At 43.5% G+C, this 17522-nt stretch overlaps 2 protein-coding genes across 3 annotated transcripts in view; both read left to right on the plus strand.

The window, feature by feature from the left end:
• The window catches only part of UBE2Q2 (ubiquitin conjugating enzyme E2 Q2), a 46378-nt gene extending 41009 nt beyond the window's left edge, over positions 1-5369 (plus strand). For both annotated transcript variants that reach the window (XM_040077216.2, XM_040077218.2), the window contains 4 exons: positions 488-536; positions 1418-1513; positions 1954-2020; positions 3745-5369. In XM_040077216.2, coding sequence (XP_039933150.1) covers positions 488-536; positions 1418-1513; positions 1954-2020; positions 3745-3776 — 244 coding nt within the window. In that variant the 3' untranslated portion in view covers positions 3777-5369. The remainder of the gene's footprint in view (positions 1-487; positions 537-1417; positions 1514-1953; positions 2021-3744) is intronic.
• A 148-nt stretch (positions 5370-5517) lies between these two features.
• On the plus strand, positions 5518-13754 carry FBXO22 (F-box protein 22). Its single transcript, XM_040077566.2, has 7 exons — positions 5518-5649; positions 5734-5866; positions 7423-7510; positions 7915-8010; positions 8881-9045; positions 9371-9536; positions 10560-13754. The coding sequence occupies exons 1-7, from the start codon at positions 5546-5548 to the stop codon at positions 10987-10989; spliced, it is 1182 nt and encodes a 393-aa protein (XP_039933500.1). The 5' UTR covers positions 5518-5545; the 3' UTR covers positions 10990-13754.
• Positions 13755-17522: the final 3768 nt, after the last annotated feature.

A 17522-nucleotide genomic window follows, 5' to 3' on the forward strand; every position in this document is an offset into this window, starting at 1 on the left:
CAGCACAATGGATCAAGTGTTTTTGAAAATTAAAAAAGCTATTTACAAGAAAAGAACAAGAAGAGATCTGGTTATCTCATATTATTTATAAGTGCACTTACATTGTTTGAAATGGTGTTAAACTTCTTTACGGAATTGAATTTTGTTGGTTTCTTTTAACTACACATCAGCACTATGTAAATGGAGAGTAGCTATAAAAAGTAACTTTCCTTTTTCCATGGTCTCTGCAGTTGTGCAGACCAGCTCAGTCAGTGGTTTAAACTAAGTCTAGTTAGCAAACAACTGGGGTTTTTGTCTCACAGTGCTAATTTTCTTTGCCTAAGTATAACATGGCTGACTAGTTACAGTATATTACTGGTTAAAGGGCATTTCAGCTGTATGAACAAAGAAATGAACAAACAAGCTGGCAAGAGCTTAAAGTGCTGTGAGCACTTGCGTCTTTTTACTTACTGCTGTCAAGTATATTTTCTTTCACATTTGTTTCTAGGTATGTCCTAGGTGGAGGTGCATTATGCATGGAACTTCTTACTAAACAGGTGAATATGAGCTCTGTTATCTGGATTATAAAACATGCCTGAAAATAATGAAAATAAGTGCTTCCCATGAGTTGAAGAATCCCTGTGTGGAATAAAATACACGCTCTGAAAGAAACAAGGTGGAATTAAACCTCAGTCCCACAAGATTTGCCTTGCTAATCTTGTTTGAGATCTTCTCTTCTGCCTTGGATGGCTTACAAGGGATGTGAGGAAGAGGCAGGAAGTGCAAGCATGTCAGCTGGGAGCTCTCAGAATTTCTGTGAGGAAGGCAGCGTGAAGAGCGAGTTCTGGGGAGCAAGACACATCATTTTATTTTCTAGAAGCCTCTTCAACTGCATAAAGTCAGCTCTGGAGAAGTGAGGAATACAGATGATCATAGTCATAGATGATTTGTGTAGACAGCGTGATTTTCTCTTTAAAATAAGAAAATGAATGAAGTAACTTACTTGCAGGCTCTGGCAGAAACTCTTGTGAGCTCTGGAATGGAAGGTAAAGCAATGCCAGAGATGAGCAGAATTCTTACAGCTTACTGAATTGGCTTCATTAGAGATGAGTCTTTTATTCTTCTTGGAAAAAGGAGTTGTAATTTCTGTTGCGACATTGCTGAAAATGTTGTAAGGATGGAGCTTTTTTGTTTCTGTCTTGCTGTATTTTGAAAATGTGATTAAGCCTTTTCATTCCTCTTATGAATTCTTAGTACTAGGACTGTATATTATTTTACATATTTTCTGTGGAAAAATAAAAGTTAACTGGAAAGAAATAGCTAACACTGGAATGCAGGGAAAAAAGTAAATCCCAAAGCACCCATTCCAAAATAGATTTGCAAGGTGAGCACAAGAAGCAAGTACATCTTGTATGTTAATACTCCTTTCCTCCTCCAGGGCTGGAGCAGTGCCTACTCAATAGAATCAGTCATCATGCAGATCAATGCCACTTTAGTCAAAGGAAAAGCCAGAGTACAGTTTGGAGCCAATAAGGTAAATGTGCTCTGTTTATCTATTACACAAATCACTCTTGGGCTTCTGTTTTCTTGCTGACTTTGCATGGAAGATGCTTAATGACAGAACTGCTATTGCAAATATATATGCATTTTGAATTGTCTGGTGCCTGTGTGAGTATTTTATTGGCAATTAATTTTTTTAAATGTAATTACAAGCGTATGAGGTGGATAAAGCCTTGGGATGGGCAGGGTAGGCTTTTGCTGTCCTTGTATTGGCAGGGGAGGGAGAGAAGGAGGATCAGAATTGGGAGGATTTGGAATTTCTGGCTCTGAGAAGGGAACCTTGAAAGCCAGAAATGTTCTGACATTGTGCATGGGCTTTATTTTTAAGCCCACTGTAGAATTTCCTTTTTAGAACTGGTTTTGAGTCTTGCATGTCTCCGTGCAGGTTTTTATGTTAGTTTTTTCTCCTTTCAGAATCAATATAATCTAGCAAGAGCACAGCAGTCCTATAAGTCACTAGTACAAATACATGAGAAAAATGGTATGTATATTCTTGCCACTGTGTTGTTGTCTGTACAGTAACCTGGGCTTTGGTGTTTGGCCACAGAGAAGCTTAAGTGACAAGGTGTCTTATTTTGGCTTGGGAAGGCCATAAATGTTTCTTCCTTTTCTTCTTGCACTAGAAAAACAGTAGTGCTTAAATAATTGACCACAATCATTGCAACTTTTCCAGGTTACCTGAATGTTGTGTGTGTGTTCCTGCTGCTTCTTGAAAGGCAGCTCCATTTCATTTTCAGGATGATCTAGGAACTTCATTATTACTGTAGCTTTAAGGACTCTTAACATTGATTAAATATCTGCTGGAAGTTTATCTCTTTCCCTGAAAGATTTTGTTGCGGTGTCAAGAGCCTAGTGGAAATAATCATTAAGGAAGAGAGAAAGTGGGGAAAAGACATGAGACTAAAGCATACAAGAAGTCCAAGTGAGGTGTACGAGCTGGGAAACTGTACAATGGAATAGGGAGACACCTGGTTTGGGCTTTTTTACTCTATTTAAAGTCTCTCTGCTGCATAAAACAAGGGTACAAGTGCTTCAGGTATAATTGAATTTACTGTGGCACTGTGAGAAGCCTGAGGCTTTAAAAGGTTTAAGTAGCTTACATGTTACATAAAGGTAGTCAGCAGAATTGGTACCCTGGTCTTGTGATGAGCGAGTCAGTGCAGTTCCACTTCCATGATGTTCTGTGCTCAGGGCCGGACGCAGTGTCCTCCAGGAATTCAGGTTATTGTGAATGTGTGTGTGTGACTGCAGTGAGCACCTCAGCTTCCCCACTGCTAACACGGAGCATAACACCTGTACTCTCGGGAGGAAGATCAAAGATAATGACTTTAACATGCTCTCCAATTTTACAGTGTTTTGATCTTGCCGTTAAGTGAGCCTTTTGCTGTTTTAGTTTGCTACAAAAGCCAGAGAGTGGCTGTTTGCTTGTATGTGCTACAAGTGATCAGTCCTACCTCAGGAGCTGTACACAAAGCATTCACAGTACTCATGCTGCTGTGAAAGGTGTCTTGGGCTTAGAGCTGCTGTGTGCTCTCTGGGACAGCACAAATAGGCCTTGTAGTCACTATAAACACATTTAGAGGAAATGTTACAAAAGGGGTTGGGAGAATTAAGATTGGAGCTCTAGAGGTCTCTAGAAAAAGCGGTGCACACTTGATCAGGTATGATTCAGCTGCTAAACATGCCAAATTATGTCAGGAGACCAGTTATTCAACTGACATTTCTGAGCTTACTCCTGTGGTTAGATTTGCAGAAGTAGGATAAACCATTCAATTGCTTGTGCATGCCTAACTCTGCAGTACACAAAATGGGATTTATATAAGTGTCGCAGTGCAGTCTTATTTGTATGTCTGTTTCAGGTAGCTTGAAGACTTGGGAGTTTTACCTCTCATCTATTAAGTTTGGTTAGTGATGTTCCTCCTCCAGCAGCTTCCTTTTGTTGGTATTCAGCTTGTCCAGCTCCAAATAAATGCTGACACAGAAATCCATGTGTGCACACCCAAATACCGGGTCTGATCCTGGAATGTCCCACATGGTTTGTCTCCCACTGCTGATTACTCACATTTAGGGCACTGGCTCTTGCTGAGCTGGCCTGCTTTAAGAGGGAAGGAATGAGCCAGGTTAGGTTTCCATCTCTCACAGGTGAAGAGTAGGATGGTCTGGACACAGCAATGTCGGTTCCTAACATGTCTCTGTTCTCCACAGGCTGGTACACTCCTCCAAAGGAAGATGGCTAATGCTGAGGACTGGTGTATACCTGGACCAATGTCAACAAAACAAGCTCTTTTTTATGTTTTCCGACACACAGACTCAAGCTATGAGTGCCCCTATAACAGCTGTACTGAGGACTTTAGCTATTAGATAAGTTAGTGGATAATCTGTCAACTGACACGTACAATATAAGTTACAGCCTTACCATTCCGCTCTTCTTAGGCATCTGGGCTGAGCAGTTTGGGCCTTTACATATTTGTTCTTACGAATTAAGCAGATTTGGGCCACGCCCTCCCTTCTCCCTTTTTTATTTGAAAGCATAAGCTCTCCCTGCAGCAGGCTATTGATTTACTAAAGATCATACAATAGAAGTGAGTTGTTCAGACACTTCTGTGTATTTCTTACTTTTTGCAAAATGCAGACTGCAGAGACTTGCATTGTATTGTTTCATTTAAAGCCAAGAAGTTTAATACATTGTTTAATACTGTTTTAGGAAATGTCAGGTCTTGCAAATCACAGTAGTTTTTCTGGTCTAAAATGACAGCGTTTGTAGTATTTTCCAAATTAATGATATAGGAAAAATACATGTATGTTAAGTCATTAAACATTTTTCATGGCTGTATGTGAATATGAACTGTTTATTGGAAAAGATGCTCTTTGTTAAGATTATCTTTTTTTGTTTGTTTTTTCCTTTATTTTGTTTTGGCTTTTTGGTTTGGTTTTTTTTTTTTTGTTTTTATGCAGAGCAAGGCTGTGCCAATAAAACTTTGTAACTTGTCACTTCCACTGGGGCATCAGAACTTGGGCTGTTCCTGCTACTTGTTGGCTCAACTTCCTTAACAAGAAGAGCCACAGTATGAAGCTTGAAGTTATTTAAAGTACTAAAAACCTTTTTAGGTGTTCCATTTTATTAACGGGTTGTTGCAATCATTTCTAAACTAATGACTTCTAAAGTGATCGGCACAAATTGAGATGAAAGTCCTTGAATGAAAAATTTTTATAGAAAAGCTACAATGAAGTACAAAACCATCATCCAATTCTGAAGCGTAAGAAATGCTGCCATAGTCATGACGGTGGTTTTGTTATTGAAAGACTAATGGGAACTGCTCTTTCTTTATTAGGAGATGAATCTGGGTCTGTGTACTTACACAATTTCATTGCCTTACCAGAATCGACTCTATTTTGGTTGTAGTACTAGTCCTTAGGCCTGTGCACTCCTCGGGGCAGAGCGAAGGGTGTGTTCCACGGATTAAGCACTTTCCGAAGTGCAGAAGCATGTTTTTATGTTGTTTTTTTTTTTAGCTGACTATCGAACTTGTGCTCTTTTCTCTATCAGGCGCCCGCGGGTCCTTGTGCATTTGCTTCTAGATCCAGTTTTTAGTCCGAAAAACACGATGGGAGATGTTGGGCAGCGCTCCCCGTGCGTGTTGTTCCCCGCTGCGGTGGGCGAGCGCCGGGGCCGCGCTGCTGTCGGGGCACGGCGGGGCCGGGGCCGCCCCGGCCTCCGCCCTGCGGCGCATGCATCGATCTGGGTTCCATTTCTTCTGGCGGAGTTCCTTGGCAATGTACAGTAATTTGTAAACTTGCATCAAGTTTATGAATAAAAAGCATTTTACGAAGCGCTGTGTCCGTGCTGGGGCCCGGGAAGGGGGAGGCGAGAGAGGGGCGGGTCCTCCCCGCCGCTAGGCGGCGCGAGTGTCAGGGTTGTGCTCGTGCGCGCTTACCGGAAGTCGCTTCAGGCGCGGCGGTGCGCGCGGGTGACGCAGAGCGACGGGGCCGGGGAGGCGGCGGGACCATGGAATCCGCGGCCAAGGGCGGCTACGTCCTCGCCAACCTGGCCGAGGTGGTGGAGCGCGTCCTCGGCTTCCTGCCCACCAAGGCGCTGCTGCGCGCCGCCTGGTAAGGGCCGGGGCCGTGGGGTGGGCGGCGGCCGGCTCCGGTTCGCCGGGGCGGTGCGGCCGACGTGCCCGTGTTGTGTTGCAGCGTGTGCCGGCTCTGGAGGGAGTGCGCCCGGCGGACGCTGCGGACGCGGCAGCGAATCGCGTGGGTGTCGGCGCTGGAGCCGGGCCCCGCCGAGAACCACGCGCTGGTGCGCGCGCTGGCCCGCGAGCTCGAGGTGAGGGGCGCGAGCTCAGCGCCTTCGTTTGGACAGCCCGGCGCAGGGGACGCGTTCGGAGGCGTTGGGTGGTTTTTATAGTTCAAGTGTTGCGTGTTAATACACCGATCAAAATGCCGAGGATTTGCAGTTCAGGGCGCATCTGTTCATCGCGGCAATCTTGTTAAGAGGTAAACCCTCATGGGCTGGGAGACACTGAGTAAACACTGCAGGACTTCTCTGTCTGGAAGAATTTCTTTCCAGTATTAATCTGGTGCTGGACCTTCACTGCACAAAGATTCATGTCAGGCTTTTTAAGCAGTAGACCGGCCTCATCAGATCAGTGTTAAACCAAGTGGGACAAGAAGGGCCGGAAGCGCCTCTGTTCTGTTTCCCAGCATCAGCAGTGAACAGCAGAAGCCGACAACTGAATGCAAAGAGTTTAGATATTGCTAAGAGAAGGAGCAGAGTCTTGCTTGTGTGAGGTTTGGGTCAGCTTCCTCCCTGTGCTGCCAGTTCACTAGCTAAATCTGGCCACTTCTGAGGCTAATGAGAGATTGTCGGCTGCCAAGAGTCCGGTGAGGGGGAGGGGACCAGCGTGGGCTGCTGGTGGAGCAGGAGCGGTTTCTCCTCGGTTTGCCCTGTCACGATCCTCTCGTACAAGCGGGGGTCGTGATGGTTTGTTTACTGATCTCAGAGTGCAAAACACAACACAAAGGAGATTTCAGTATTAATCAAAACAAATGCACTTTTTATTGATTGACCATAGCAAATGCGATAGAGGGATTAAGAGTGAGAGAAAGAGAGGAAAGGGAGGATATAGCTACCAAACGTGGAGACAAAGTCCTCGTGGTCTGGTTGGTGGATCTGCCTGTCGTGTCGGGGAGAGTCTCTCAAAATCTCTGGTTAACTCAGGGGTTTTTATTACAGTCCTCAATTGCGGGGGGAACAGGTAATAAGAATAAATCTTTTGAAGCCACCAAGGGGGAACAGGTAGTCCATGTTCTCAGCAGTAAGCGAGAGCCATTGTCTTCTTGGTCCCACGACCACACCTGCAGGCAAACATCTCGCTTCGGTTAAGTCAGCCCCCACCCCCTGTATTAGGGTTGTAGGGGTCTCATGTCTCAGTCCTTGAGAGGGGCTTTGTATAGAGGTCTCAATCTCAGTCCTTGGGAGGGGGCTTCGATCTCCGTCTGTCACGGTGGTTGTGGAGCAGATGAGGGATTTTCCATGGAGGGCCACCAAAGCTACCCCAGAAAGTTCCCTTGGCCAAGAGGTGGGGAAATTCATAGGCTATTGTCATGCAGCAGGGACTGTGAAACAGGTGCAAACTTCAGGTACAGAACTGCCATTACACTGCTCAAAGCCCATGTACCGTGGCGTGGTGACACAGGAAAATGCACCCGCAGACGATTGGCGAGCATCCACCTCGAGCAGGCCAGAACTGCAGTGGGGTCCTGGGAGTCCTCATGACAATCGTGAAGCGAATGAGGGGAACTTCAGACCGACTCTTACATGCCCCCACTTCCCCTCCACTCCGTCCTGTCTCGTGTACTCCTCTGCCTGTGTCTTTGCAGAAGGTGCATGTGCTGCCGCAGACCGTGCTCTACATCGCTGATGCGGAGACATTCAGCGGGCACGAGGAGTGTCACGAGCAAAAGAAAGGTAAAGCCTGGACCTAATTCACTCCCACTTCAAGATAACACTGGGATGTAAGTAGAGCATAGTCAGCCACAAGGGAATTCTCTGAGTCTGGGTTTCAATGGAGAGGAAATGTTTTGCAGAAACCATGACTGCGTAGTATTGCATTTGTGGTACGAAGCAGCTTGCGGATCTGTGTTAACGTGCACAGACTGCTTCCTTGCCCTTCTGTGGAGGATGCTGTGTGTTTGCCTTGCCAGCAGCCCTGTGCTCTCAGGGAGCAGCACACACCGGCGTGCTGTTACCAGGGTGGCCACTGATGGGCGGCATTGGTTATACAGCACAGGGTTAGCTGTGGGATTTGCTCAAAACACACTTTTACTGCTGTCTGATGGGGGTTTTTTTTGATCTCTTTCTTATTTTAACAGCCAGAAAAAGAAACAGTAAAGAAACAGCCCTGGCACTTGAAAAGTTGTTGCCGAAGCGATGTCAAGTTCTTGGACTGGTCACCCCAGGGATTGTAGGTAGGAGCAAAATATGTGAGGTTTTGAGAGGTCAGCTTGAAGGTGTCATCTCCCACCTTGTTCAGCACTGGCTTCGACTTTAAAGAGCTCATAGTGTCACTGCTAAATAATGTAGAGCTTATGTCATGTATTGCAGTTATAATTTCAAAGGGTTGGTTTAATTAGGCAGGCAGCTTTCCCTGGCACCTTAATGTACTTATTGAATGTTGCTTGGATTTATGACTGACATTTCAGTCATATTGTGACTAACTGTACAGGGCCATCCTGGAATGTATGTGTTTGTAATGGTTTACCAGGAGGCATATGCGGTAACTGGAAAATTCACAGCCTCCCGTGGCTGGCTTTCTCTCATGATTCACTTTTATCATTAGAAGGTTGGGTTTTTTAATAGTTTCTCACCTTAAATTCACTTCCGTATCATAACTAAGGTATTTGATTGCTTTCATTACTGTATTTTAAAAAATCACTCCCAATTTTTTGTGTCAGTTTGCTTTATACTGTTGTCACATGCTTGTAGGACACCTTAAAAACTTGAGTATGTCTGTGTGTCTGCAGAAGTTGGCAGGAAGGCTTGTATTGTTTTCATAATGTTTTATATTTGGTGTGCCTGGGGGGATATGTGTAAATATGTCCATGTCTCTGTGTCAAAACTGACTTCAGCGTGATCAATGGCCAGCAGCACCTACACATTTCATCTTTCCCAAACTTTAACGTAAAAATCAGACCACTTTTCAGTTAGCTAAGTTGTTATGGAAATAAATAGTCATGTTTTATATCACCTGAGCTGTTCAACCTCTTTCTGCCTGTGTTACAGTGTAAATGAAAGTATTAGAATCTCTGAACAGAAGATGCTTGGTTTTGTCTCTGTAGTTACCCCGATGGGTTCAAGCAGCAATCAACCTCAAGAAATTGAAGAGGGCGAAGCTGGGTTTGCTCTGTTGTTTCCCAAAATTGATGGGGTGAAAATTCATACCTTCCATTTTTCTAAAGACGTGAAAAACAGGGTCTTTGATGAAAGTAAATTTGCTGAAGCAGGTATGTCATTTTTCTCTCTTTTATATGGGCTTTTGTGAGGTGCTGCTCTCTGAGGTGCCAGTCTGGAGTTCTGCGGAGAACCAGCAGCTTCTGTACTGGTTCCAAGAGCCTCTGTAGCCTCCAGCTGGTGACTGTGCATCTCTGTTCCTCACAATCTCTGGATAAGTTATCCTGAATATCAGTTTCCAGTTACCTCAGTCACATTTCAAGTGGAGCTGTTCAGAGAGCTCTTGTGTGATGTATTATTTGAGGAGAGACTAGGAGGCTTGGACATCAGAGTTCAGGATTTAAAAATAAGGGTATCGGTGTTGGCTTTTGTTTGTAGGTCTGAAGAATAACCCAGATCTCCGTGTTGTTCTTCTGTTTGGCTACAACTCCTGGAAGACTGGAGCTACTCGATTTCTTCATCAAATAGTCAATCCATTGAATGAGAAAAGTATTATCCTGGCTGGAGGACAAGTGGAGAGCTTTACATCACTGACCTCTGAGAAGTAGGTATTGTTTTCAAGGTAAAAGGTGAAAAAGATTTAAAATGAAACATTGCAGATCCATAGCCTACTAGTTGAATTGAAAATCCCCTTTACCAGTAGTAAAATAACAATTTCTTAAAGGGAAAAATGTCCCAACTGCTACACTGTGATATAGCTAGAAAAGCTGGAAGCTTTGCATGGCTGTGTTACAATTTGGATTCTGGAAACCCAGCTAGGAGAAGCCCAACGAGAAGGAGATTTCCAGCTTCAGATACCTTTATGCGTTTATTGCAGTCAGCATTTCATCTCTAGAGTGCAGGTCAATGAGTGCCCGTTGTGACAGAGCCCAGGATGTGAACGTGTGTTTGTGTACCTGCCTCGCTTTGGCTCGCAGCACAGAGCAGTAGCTGTGCACAGCACAGGGCTGTGCCTCAGGAGCTCACCTGATCCACGTGGCACTCCACTGTGGAGCACAGTGCAGCCATGCCCATAAGCTCCTCTCGTGCCACTGGGGGTCTGGAGTCTGTACTGGTGTCTTGAATCTGATTTTGCCAGCTGCACCATTGCCCCAGATAAGAGAGCCGACCTTAAATAAAGCCACTGCAGATAAAGTCAAGTATGTAACTACTTAACCCTGTGTGTCCTGGCCAACCAATTTAAAGCAACATGGATCCAAAACCTTTACTGTCTCCTGCTCTGCTTTGATGTATAAATCCTCAGTGCCTTTGCTTGTGTTAAGTTTAACTGATGGTTTAGTTGAAATTGTAGAGCTGTAGCATACGCAAACTGCTGAATTTGGCACGAATGAAACAAATTTACGCTTAATACCTAGTAATGGATCGGGAATTTTTTCCTTGTGAAGGATTGCTACACAAAAACATTGGTAAAATATGAACTCTTTGGTTTGCTTCTTAACTCTGGATGGTATCAGAATCACTGCAGTGTTGGCTGCTTTGAACCTCCATCTGCCACAGCAGCAGTGTAAGTGAGGTGAGAAGCGGTCCCCCCCGAACATTCCCTGACTCTGTGCCCGTTGCCTTTCAGTAACCACGCCCAGCCCGGTGACGCCTGCGGCGTGGTTGGGCTGGCTTTCAGCGGTCCCCAGATCCAGAGCGCCACTGTCCTGTTAGACCAGGACGTGGCTGACGAGAGGACGGCAGAAGCGGCCATGCAGCGGCTCAAAGCAGCGAACATCCCCGAGCACAACACCATCGGCTTCATGTTTGCCTGTGTTGGCAGAGGATATCGGCATTACAAAACCAAAAGGAATATGGAAGCAGATGCGTTTAGGAAGTTTTTTCCGAATGTACCCCTCTTTGGCTTTTTTGGACATGGGGAAATAGGATGTGATCGAATAGTTACTGGGAATTTCGTGTTAAGAGAATGTAATGACATAAAGGATGACCTGCTTCATGGTTATACTACTGTTATGACTCTTATTCACCTTGGTTCAACTAAAGCAAACCAAGCATAAGTTAGGCGTAATGCTTCAGTGAGCTGTTTGTTTCATTTCAGAGAGCTGAGAAGTCTGGAAGAGTGGACATCTTGCAGTCAAAGCCCCTTCCAAAACGTAAACATCATTTTGGTAATACTATCGAGTCCTGTAGTTGCAATAGTTTACTGTAATATCTGTGAGAAAGCCTTGCATTTTGTGTAATCCTCTGTACACATCAGAATTGCAGGAAATTATATTTGATGGAATTCTGCAACTGAAGAAAGCCTCTTTCTTCCAAAATGAAAATGGTTTCTACGATTCATAGAATATGCTGAATTGGAAGGGACCCATCAGGATCCTTGAGTCCAACTCTTGGCCCTGAACAGGACACCCTAAGAATCCCACCAAGTGCCTGAGAGTGTTGTCCAAACTATTCTTGAGCTCAGGCAGGCCTTGGTGCTCTGACCACTTCCCTGGGGAACCTGTTCCGGTGCCCAGCCACTCTGGGTGAAAAATTTTTTCCTCATATCCAACCTAAACCTCCCTGACTCAGCTTCATGCCGTTTCTTTGAGTTCTGTCACTGGTCACAAGAGTGAAGAGATGTTGAAGACCACAATGAACTCTTCCCTCAATCTCCTCCAGGCTGAGCAAACTAAGTATCCTCAGCCACTCCTCATAAGGCTTCCCCTCCAGATCTTTCACTTCCTCTTGGCATTCCTCCGGACTCCCTCTAAACTTGATGTCTTTTTTATACTGAGGTGCCCAGAGCTGCCCCCAGGACTGGAGACTGGCCCAGTGCAGAGGTGGCAGGACATTCTCCTCCCTGGCCTGGCTGGCAGTGCTGGGCCTGATGCCCCCCAGGATACTGGATTGGATTGGCCCTCCTGGGTGCAGGGCACAGCTGGCTCCTGCCCAACTTGCCACTGACCCCAGCTCCCTTCCCACAGCTGTTCTCCACCCTCTTGCTCCCCAGTCTGTGCACACAGTCCAGCACTTGGCATTGTTAATTCCATATGGTTGGTGATTGCCCATCTCTCTAGAGCCTCTGTCCTTGAGGGAGCTGACAGCTCTTCCCAATTTAGTGTCAATGCCAAACCCAAACCCAAGTGTAGAAAAAACCAGTACTTCGATGTGCTCTATTTATGTATGTAAAACACTGTAGGAAAACTACTGATGCATTAAATCTACCATTTCCTGGATTTTATTTCTAGAGAGATGTTGAACTTTCCCAGAGCCCTGCTTACAAAACTGAACAGTTTTACTCTATAAAATCAATGAAAATCTTTAGAGTAAAGTAACAAAATTCTTGTTAAATAAAGACAGAAGTATGTTGAAGTACCTTGCCTTCTATTCTTAGAGAAAAAGCTCTGATTTAAAGATGTTGTCTGGCCAAGAGTTCAGCTGGGCTCATCACCCTGAACTGAATTTCAGTTGCTTAACTGTGCTGCTCAGAATATAGCGGTTGCCTCTGTTGTAGCGAGATTACAATCTTTTAAATCCAGAGTGCTTAGAAATAAGTCTATCTGTCTTTAAGTTTCCCTAGGGAGATTTTTGTTCTTAAATTTGGAATTGTGGGACACACAAGACCTGGCTATATTATATTTATATAGAGACTTAAAGTAAGACTTGTGCTTCTGCATGTTTTTCCTATGCTTTTACATCAGTCACCTGTTTTGATTGCTGCAGCTGGCATGCAGTATCAAGTGAGTAAATTCAGCATAGTCTCAGTATAGCTAATAATATATTTGCTGCTTTTTAAATTCTTTCCTCCCTTTCATTTTCACTTAGCAATGATAAGAATAGCATGACAAGAAAATAGGATTAATTTTGCACCGTATCACCAGATTTCTAAATGCAAAATCAGGCAGCTGGCCCATTTTCAGTGTGGTAAAAAGAAAATACCTGTATGTTGTACAACAAAGTAACATTTTTTTGCTTTAAATGTACCAAAGAAAACCTCAGCAACTTTATTCTCATGTCTAGTTAAAACCTTCCTGAACTTGGCCTAACAAGCTTTAGTAGGGGTGTGTCTGTCCTTGGGCATTAACTGTTGGTGACAGTATGTGCTGAGCATAGGCAGCACTTCCCCATGGCTGTATTGATAGGGTTTTGTTAATTAGAAGATAGGATGAGCTCTGAACTCCCAGTGGCCATCTGTGGATGGGAGATTAGTAAGGTGTGTCTTGGATAACATTCAGTTATTTCATTTAGAGGGAGAGGTATCTGGAAGTGGAATTTGGTTGAAGTTTTGGAGAAGCCCCTTGATGGGAGGTGACTGTTATTTTAGCATAACCAGAATGTCTCATTTGGCCCTTTGTGTCTGCATAAGCTTCATGTTTAACAGGACAGAAAGGAAATGTTTTGTTTCTGTAATGCAGATAGGATTGCTGGTGCTGCCAGCCATGCTGACCAGCCTAGGAAGGTTGACTGCTTGCTGTATTAGAGCAGTTGAAGAGTGACCCTCAGCAACAGTGCAGACTGAGCCAGAAGGTCAGAGAAGTTGATGGTGAGCTCAGACAATGGCACAGCTATTCCAGAAGGGCCAGGGTGGTCTGCAGGGGACAGTCAGCAGGTCCTGTAGCTGAGGAAGCTTCAGAGGTAAACACAGTACAGAAAAGGGGGTGGAGAGGGTCTGCATCAGAATCCAGGAATCCTCTCCAGCATCAAGTCTGGGGATGAGCCCAAAATACCCTGGTACCAATACACTGTCTGTCCCAGGCCACATCATGCCTTCCACGTGACAGGGAAGTGGTGCAAGTGATAAAATTGCAACATCTGTGATTAAAGTGTTTTGCTATCCAAATCCGTTTTGCCTCCATGCTGTTATTTGCTCTTCTACCACAACTCCTGAGAGAACCCCGGATACATTTGCTTACAAGGTGCATGTACCAAAAGGCAGAGGTAATTGATAGAAAGTTTTGCAGTGTCAAAATTTATATTTCTGTCACTCAAAAGAAGCAAGCATGAGGTTTTAAAGTGGGGAAAGTTATTTAAGTGAGTATTCAGTGATTGAAACAAATGTGAATAGCAGGACTGCTCTAAAGATATCTTTATCTGCAGTTGCAGTGCTGACAGTAACGTGTTTCCATCAAGAGAATAGAATCCCTAAGTGACCACAACTAGATTTTGGTTTTGTTTCCAAGAAAGTAGAACTTGCAAAGTCACAAGACCTGCAGAGGGGAGTGATAGTTTTGCTGACAAATGTTAAAGACATTTTGAATACAAATGTTTTGCTGCACATTTGTTGATGCATCATTCAATTAATTAATCTGTAGGTTTCAAAAAATAATAGGCAAGCAGTATGATGTATAACCTTGTACTCACATAACCAAAGCAGCAACTACCAAACATAAAGCTATTACTGCATCTTTTATTTTAAAGTTCCAAAGATCTCCTCATTATAGGATGTTTCTCTAACATGCAGTTGTAATAAAGCAAGAATAAATTGATAAAGAGGAGGAAAACTTTGAAGAACAAATAGTTACATGTGATTATGAATTAATTTTTTGTTAAAATTTTACCTCAAAACGCACTCGGTGTCATTACCCCCTCTTAGTTTCCTTAAAAAAAAAAAAAAAAAAAAAAAAAAAAAAAAAAAAAAAGGAGAACTTTTTTCTCCTAGAAGTAACCCTGTGGTGAAGGTTCTTAGCTTTCATATCAGAAACTGGAATTAAGTTTTCTGGTGTTTGGCCCCATGAGAGAACAAGCATAAAGCATTTGTCATTCAGATACCTGCTTCTGGTTTACTCAACTTTTTCAACTCAGAAAAATAATATTTGAGCTATAGAAGTTTGCACAGGAGTTACAAAGATCTTAAGTATACAGTTAAGTGGTCATTTATAGGATGTCTTACAGTCTCTGAGCACTCTGCAAACATTAAGAAAGTAATGATTTCCTCCACTGATTATTTTTCTTGATTACGTGGTGGAGAAGTTTGGGGTTTTTTAACTTTATGAATCTGTGGTGGATCTCTAAAATACATTTAATCTTAAAACAGCGGTTGTTGTTCTGCATGCAAACACAGGTAACACAGTTGAGTCTCATTATCATCTGCAATTTTTCCTGTTGCTGAGCCCATTTCTGAGCCAGACTCGAGCTCCAGGAGAGGCTGTTTCAGCAGGACTCCAGATGAGCCTGGAGGGGATCTGAACTGCAGGCTCCAAGGTGTGCAGCAAGGTAAACCGAGCTCACTTCTGCTGCTGGTGTGCAGCAGTCCTGTGCTACTGGCTTAGGTCAAACAAATACAAATTTAAACATTGTAGGGCCTTCTAATTGATTATTTCATGCCCACCAGCACTTCAGGACAGTGTGGGATATTATTCTAAAGAGAATGTACAGCTACAGTGAGAAGCTGGAAACTCAAAGGAAATGCCTAAGAGAGGTTTGGATTATTTTGAAGTGATATCACCTGGATATTTATATTAGAATTATCAGCAACAGCAGATAGAAATTATGAGAATATATATATTCTCATAAATATATGTAATAAATATATATATTATGAGAAATAGCTAATTAGATTTTTAGTGTTTAGATAATTTAGGAGGAAAAAAAATTCCCAGATCATTGGGATTTGTGCCTCTAAATGCTTTAAAAATACAATGTATAAATTGTCACCATTACATTTCACAGGTATATCTTCCCTGAGATTAGCAGGTAGCACAAAATTCTGAAAATAAATGTTTCAGAGATTCACATCACTGAGTCAGTGGCAGGTCATGTCACCTTTCCATGATAAATTTTCACAGCTGTGAGAGTTAGAAACAGCTTTTGTCAAAATAAACTCAACTGAGTTGTCAGTATGGCAACGGTGACGGCAAACAATAATCCTCTCAAAAGAGGAACTCTCCTAGAATCTTCAGAACTGGTGAAAGTACCTGAATGGTTGACACGGCAGCAAATTCTGTGGTGGAGAATGGACAACATAGGTTCAAGGGAACCTACATTCAGTCCTTAAAAAACGTCACCAGTGGAAGCTCACCTACATTTTTACAGCCCACTGTTTGCCTGCACAGAAGTTTTAGATGAAATATCATTACTTGCACTGAGAGGATAATTTGAAAACCGTCTCTTTTAATGTGCACTGAAAAAAGAGTTTTTAAATGCTATGGAAACTGACATAGAGGTGCATTGAAAAGTGTTAAAAATTGGTTGTAGCTTTAATTTGGGGGATGAAAACAGCAGTATCTTGTCATTTCAGGTTCTGCAGCTGTAGGTTCTGTTCACATGCCCTTCCCTAGCTGTAGAAATGCTTCCTGCTGTAAGGCTTAGTGGAGTGTCAGTGTCACAGACGGAACTGAGCAGCAGCCTGACCACTGGTGTTTCACAGGGTTTGTATTGTGCCTTACACACAGATGATGGTGAGCAGGCTGCAGTCACCAGGACAGCAGGAACAGACTTGGATGAGCATAAGCAGGTACCTCACCCAGAATAATGACCATTTCTGCTGTGAGAAGTTCTATCCTGCATTTCTTCTTGGCTTTCCATTTTCAAATAACTGAGTTACACAATCAGAGCCTCTCCACAGTGTTGTTGTGCATTATTTGGCTTTATACTGTATTTCATTTTTATATTGGGTTTTGTAATGGTTTCTTCTGTACTCCCCTGTTCCCCTGGAAAATGTAACATCCCGAGGTTTGTCCCTGACTCTTCTCCCGCCCATTCTCCCACGCTGGAATGTAACCCAACTCTGCTCCACTCCCACCTTATCCCTGACTGGGTGGTGGCTTGTCCCCGCGTTTAGCCCCTTCCCTGGATATAGGGCAGAGGAACACATGGAAAACTCTCTTGGCTCAGGGACAGGGAAGGGGTTCCTGACCCAGGCAGTGGCAGGACCACAGGAGAAAGACTGAATAAAGCCCTGATTTCCCCCAGATCAAGTGCAGACCTTCCTTTGCCATTGACAGGGATTTGCTCTCTCTAAAGGAAAAGGTTCACAGCCACTCCTGGGTTTTTGGGGCCCTGAGGAAAAATCCTTCCAACTGTGGTTTGTCTCTCAAGCTAGCCGAGGCAAAAACAGAGCCAGGGCTGTGTGTGAGAGAGAGAGAGAGAGAGAGAGAGAGACTGCCACACTACAGCTCTTCAAAAATTCAGGGCCAGAAGGAAAATGTCTTCTTTTAGTGCAGTAAATTTTGAAGGAGTTGCACAACATTGAAGTTGTCTTTAAAATGGAGAGTGCTATCAAATGGACTTCTGTTGGTTTTTTCTGCTTAATATTTAACATTATAAATCAAAAGACTATGCAATACAGAGAAATCCTCATTTTCTTTGAAAAGCCATTTGACTTTCTTCCTTAACTGTAACTTTAACTGTACTTTGTTCCAGTGTTTCTTTGGGCTGCTAATGAAAAACAATTCTATATTGAGTAACATAAGCAACCTCTTACAGGTCTATAAAGAGATTTTCTGCTAATGGCTGGCAGTTCTGCTAGTGATCAAAAGGTTTTCACAATACATTATGAGGAGACTTTTACTAGAAGGTTCTAGCAGGATAACATGATCCCCAGGTATAAAAGAATTTTTGCCATAATGCTCTAATAGATTGTTGTGTAATCATAGTAATGGAGTTTCTC

This window comes from Hirundo rustica, chromosome 13 (genome assembly GCF_015227805.2).
Source record: "Hirundo rustica isolate bHirRus1 chromosome 13, bHirRus1.pri.v3, whole genome shotgun sequence".
In the NCBI taxonomy this organism is placed as follows: domain Eukaryota; kingdom Metazoa; phylum Chordata; class Aves; order Passeriformes; family Hirundinidae; genus Hirundo; species Hirundo rustica.

What these genes read in the sequence shown, in the direction of transcription:
- FBXO22 (XM_040077566.2), top strand. Translation starts at nt 5,546, where the DNA reads ATGGAATCCGCGGCCAAGGGCGGCTACGTCCTCGCCAACCTGGCCGAG. An exon ending in CGCTGGCCCGCGAGCTCGAG is followed by an intron (nt 5,867 to 7,422) that starts GTGAGGGGCGCG and finishes GTGTCTTTGCAG; the next exon opens with AAGGTGCATGTGCTGCCGCA. An exon ending in GTGTCACGAGCAAAAGAAAG is followed by an intron (nt 7,511 to 7,914) that starts GTAAAGCCTGGA and finishes TTATTTTAACAG; the next exon opens with CCAGAAAAAGAAACAGTAAA.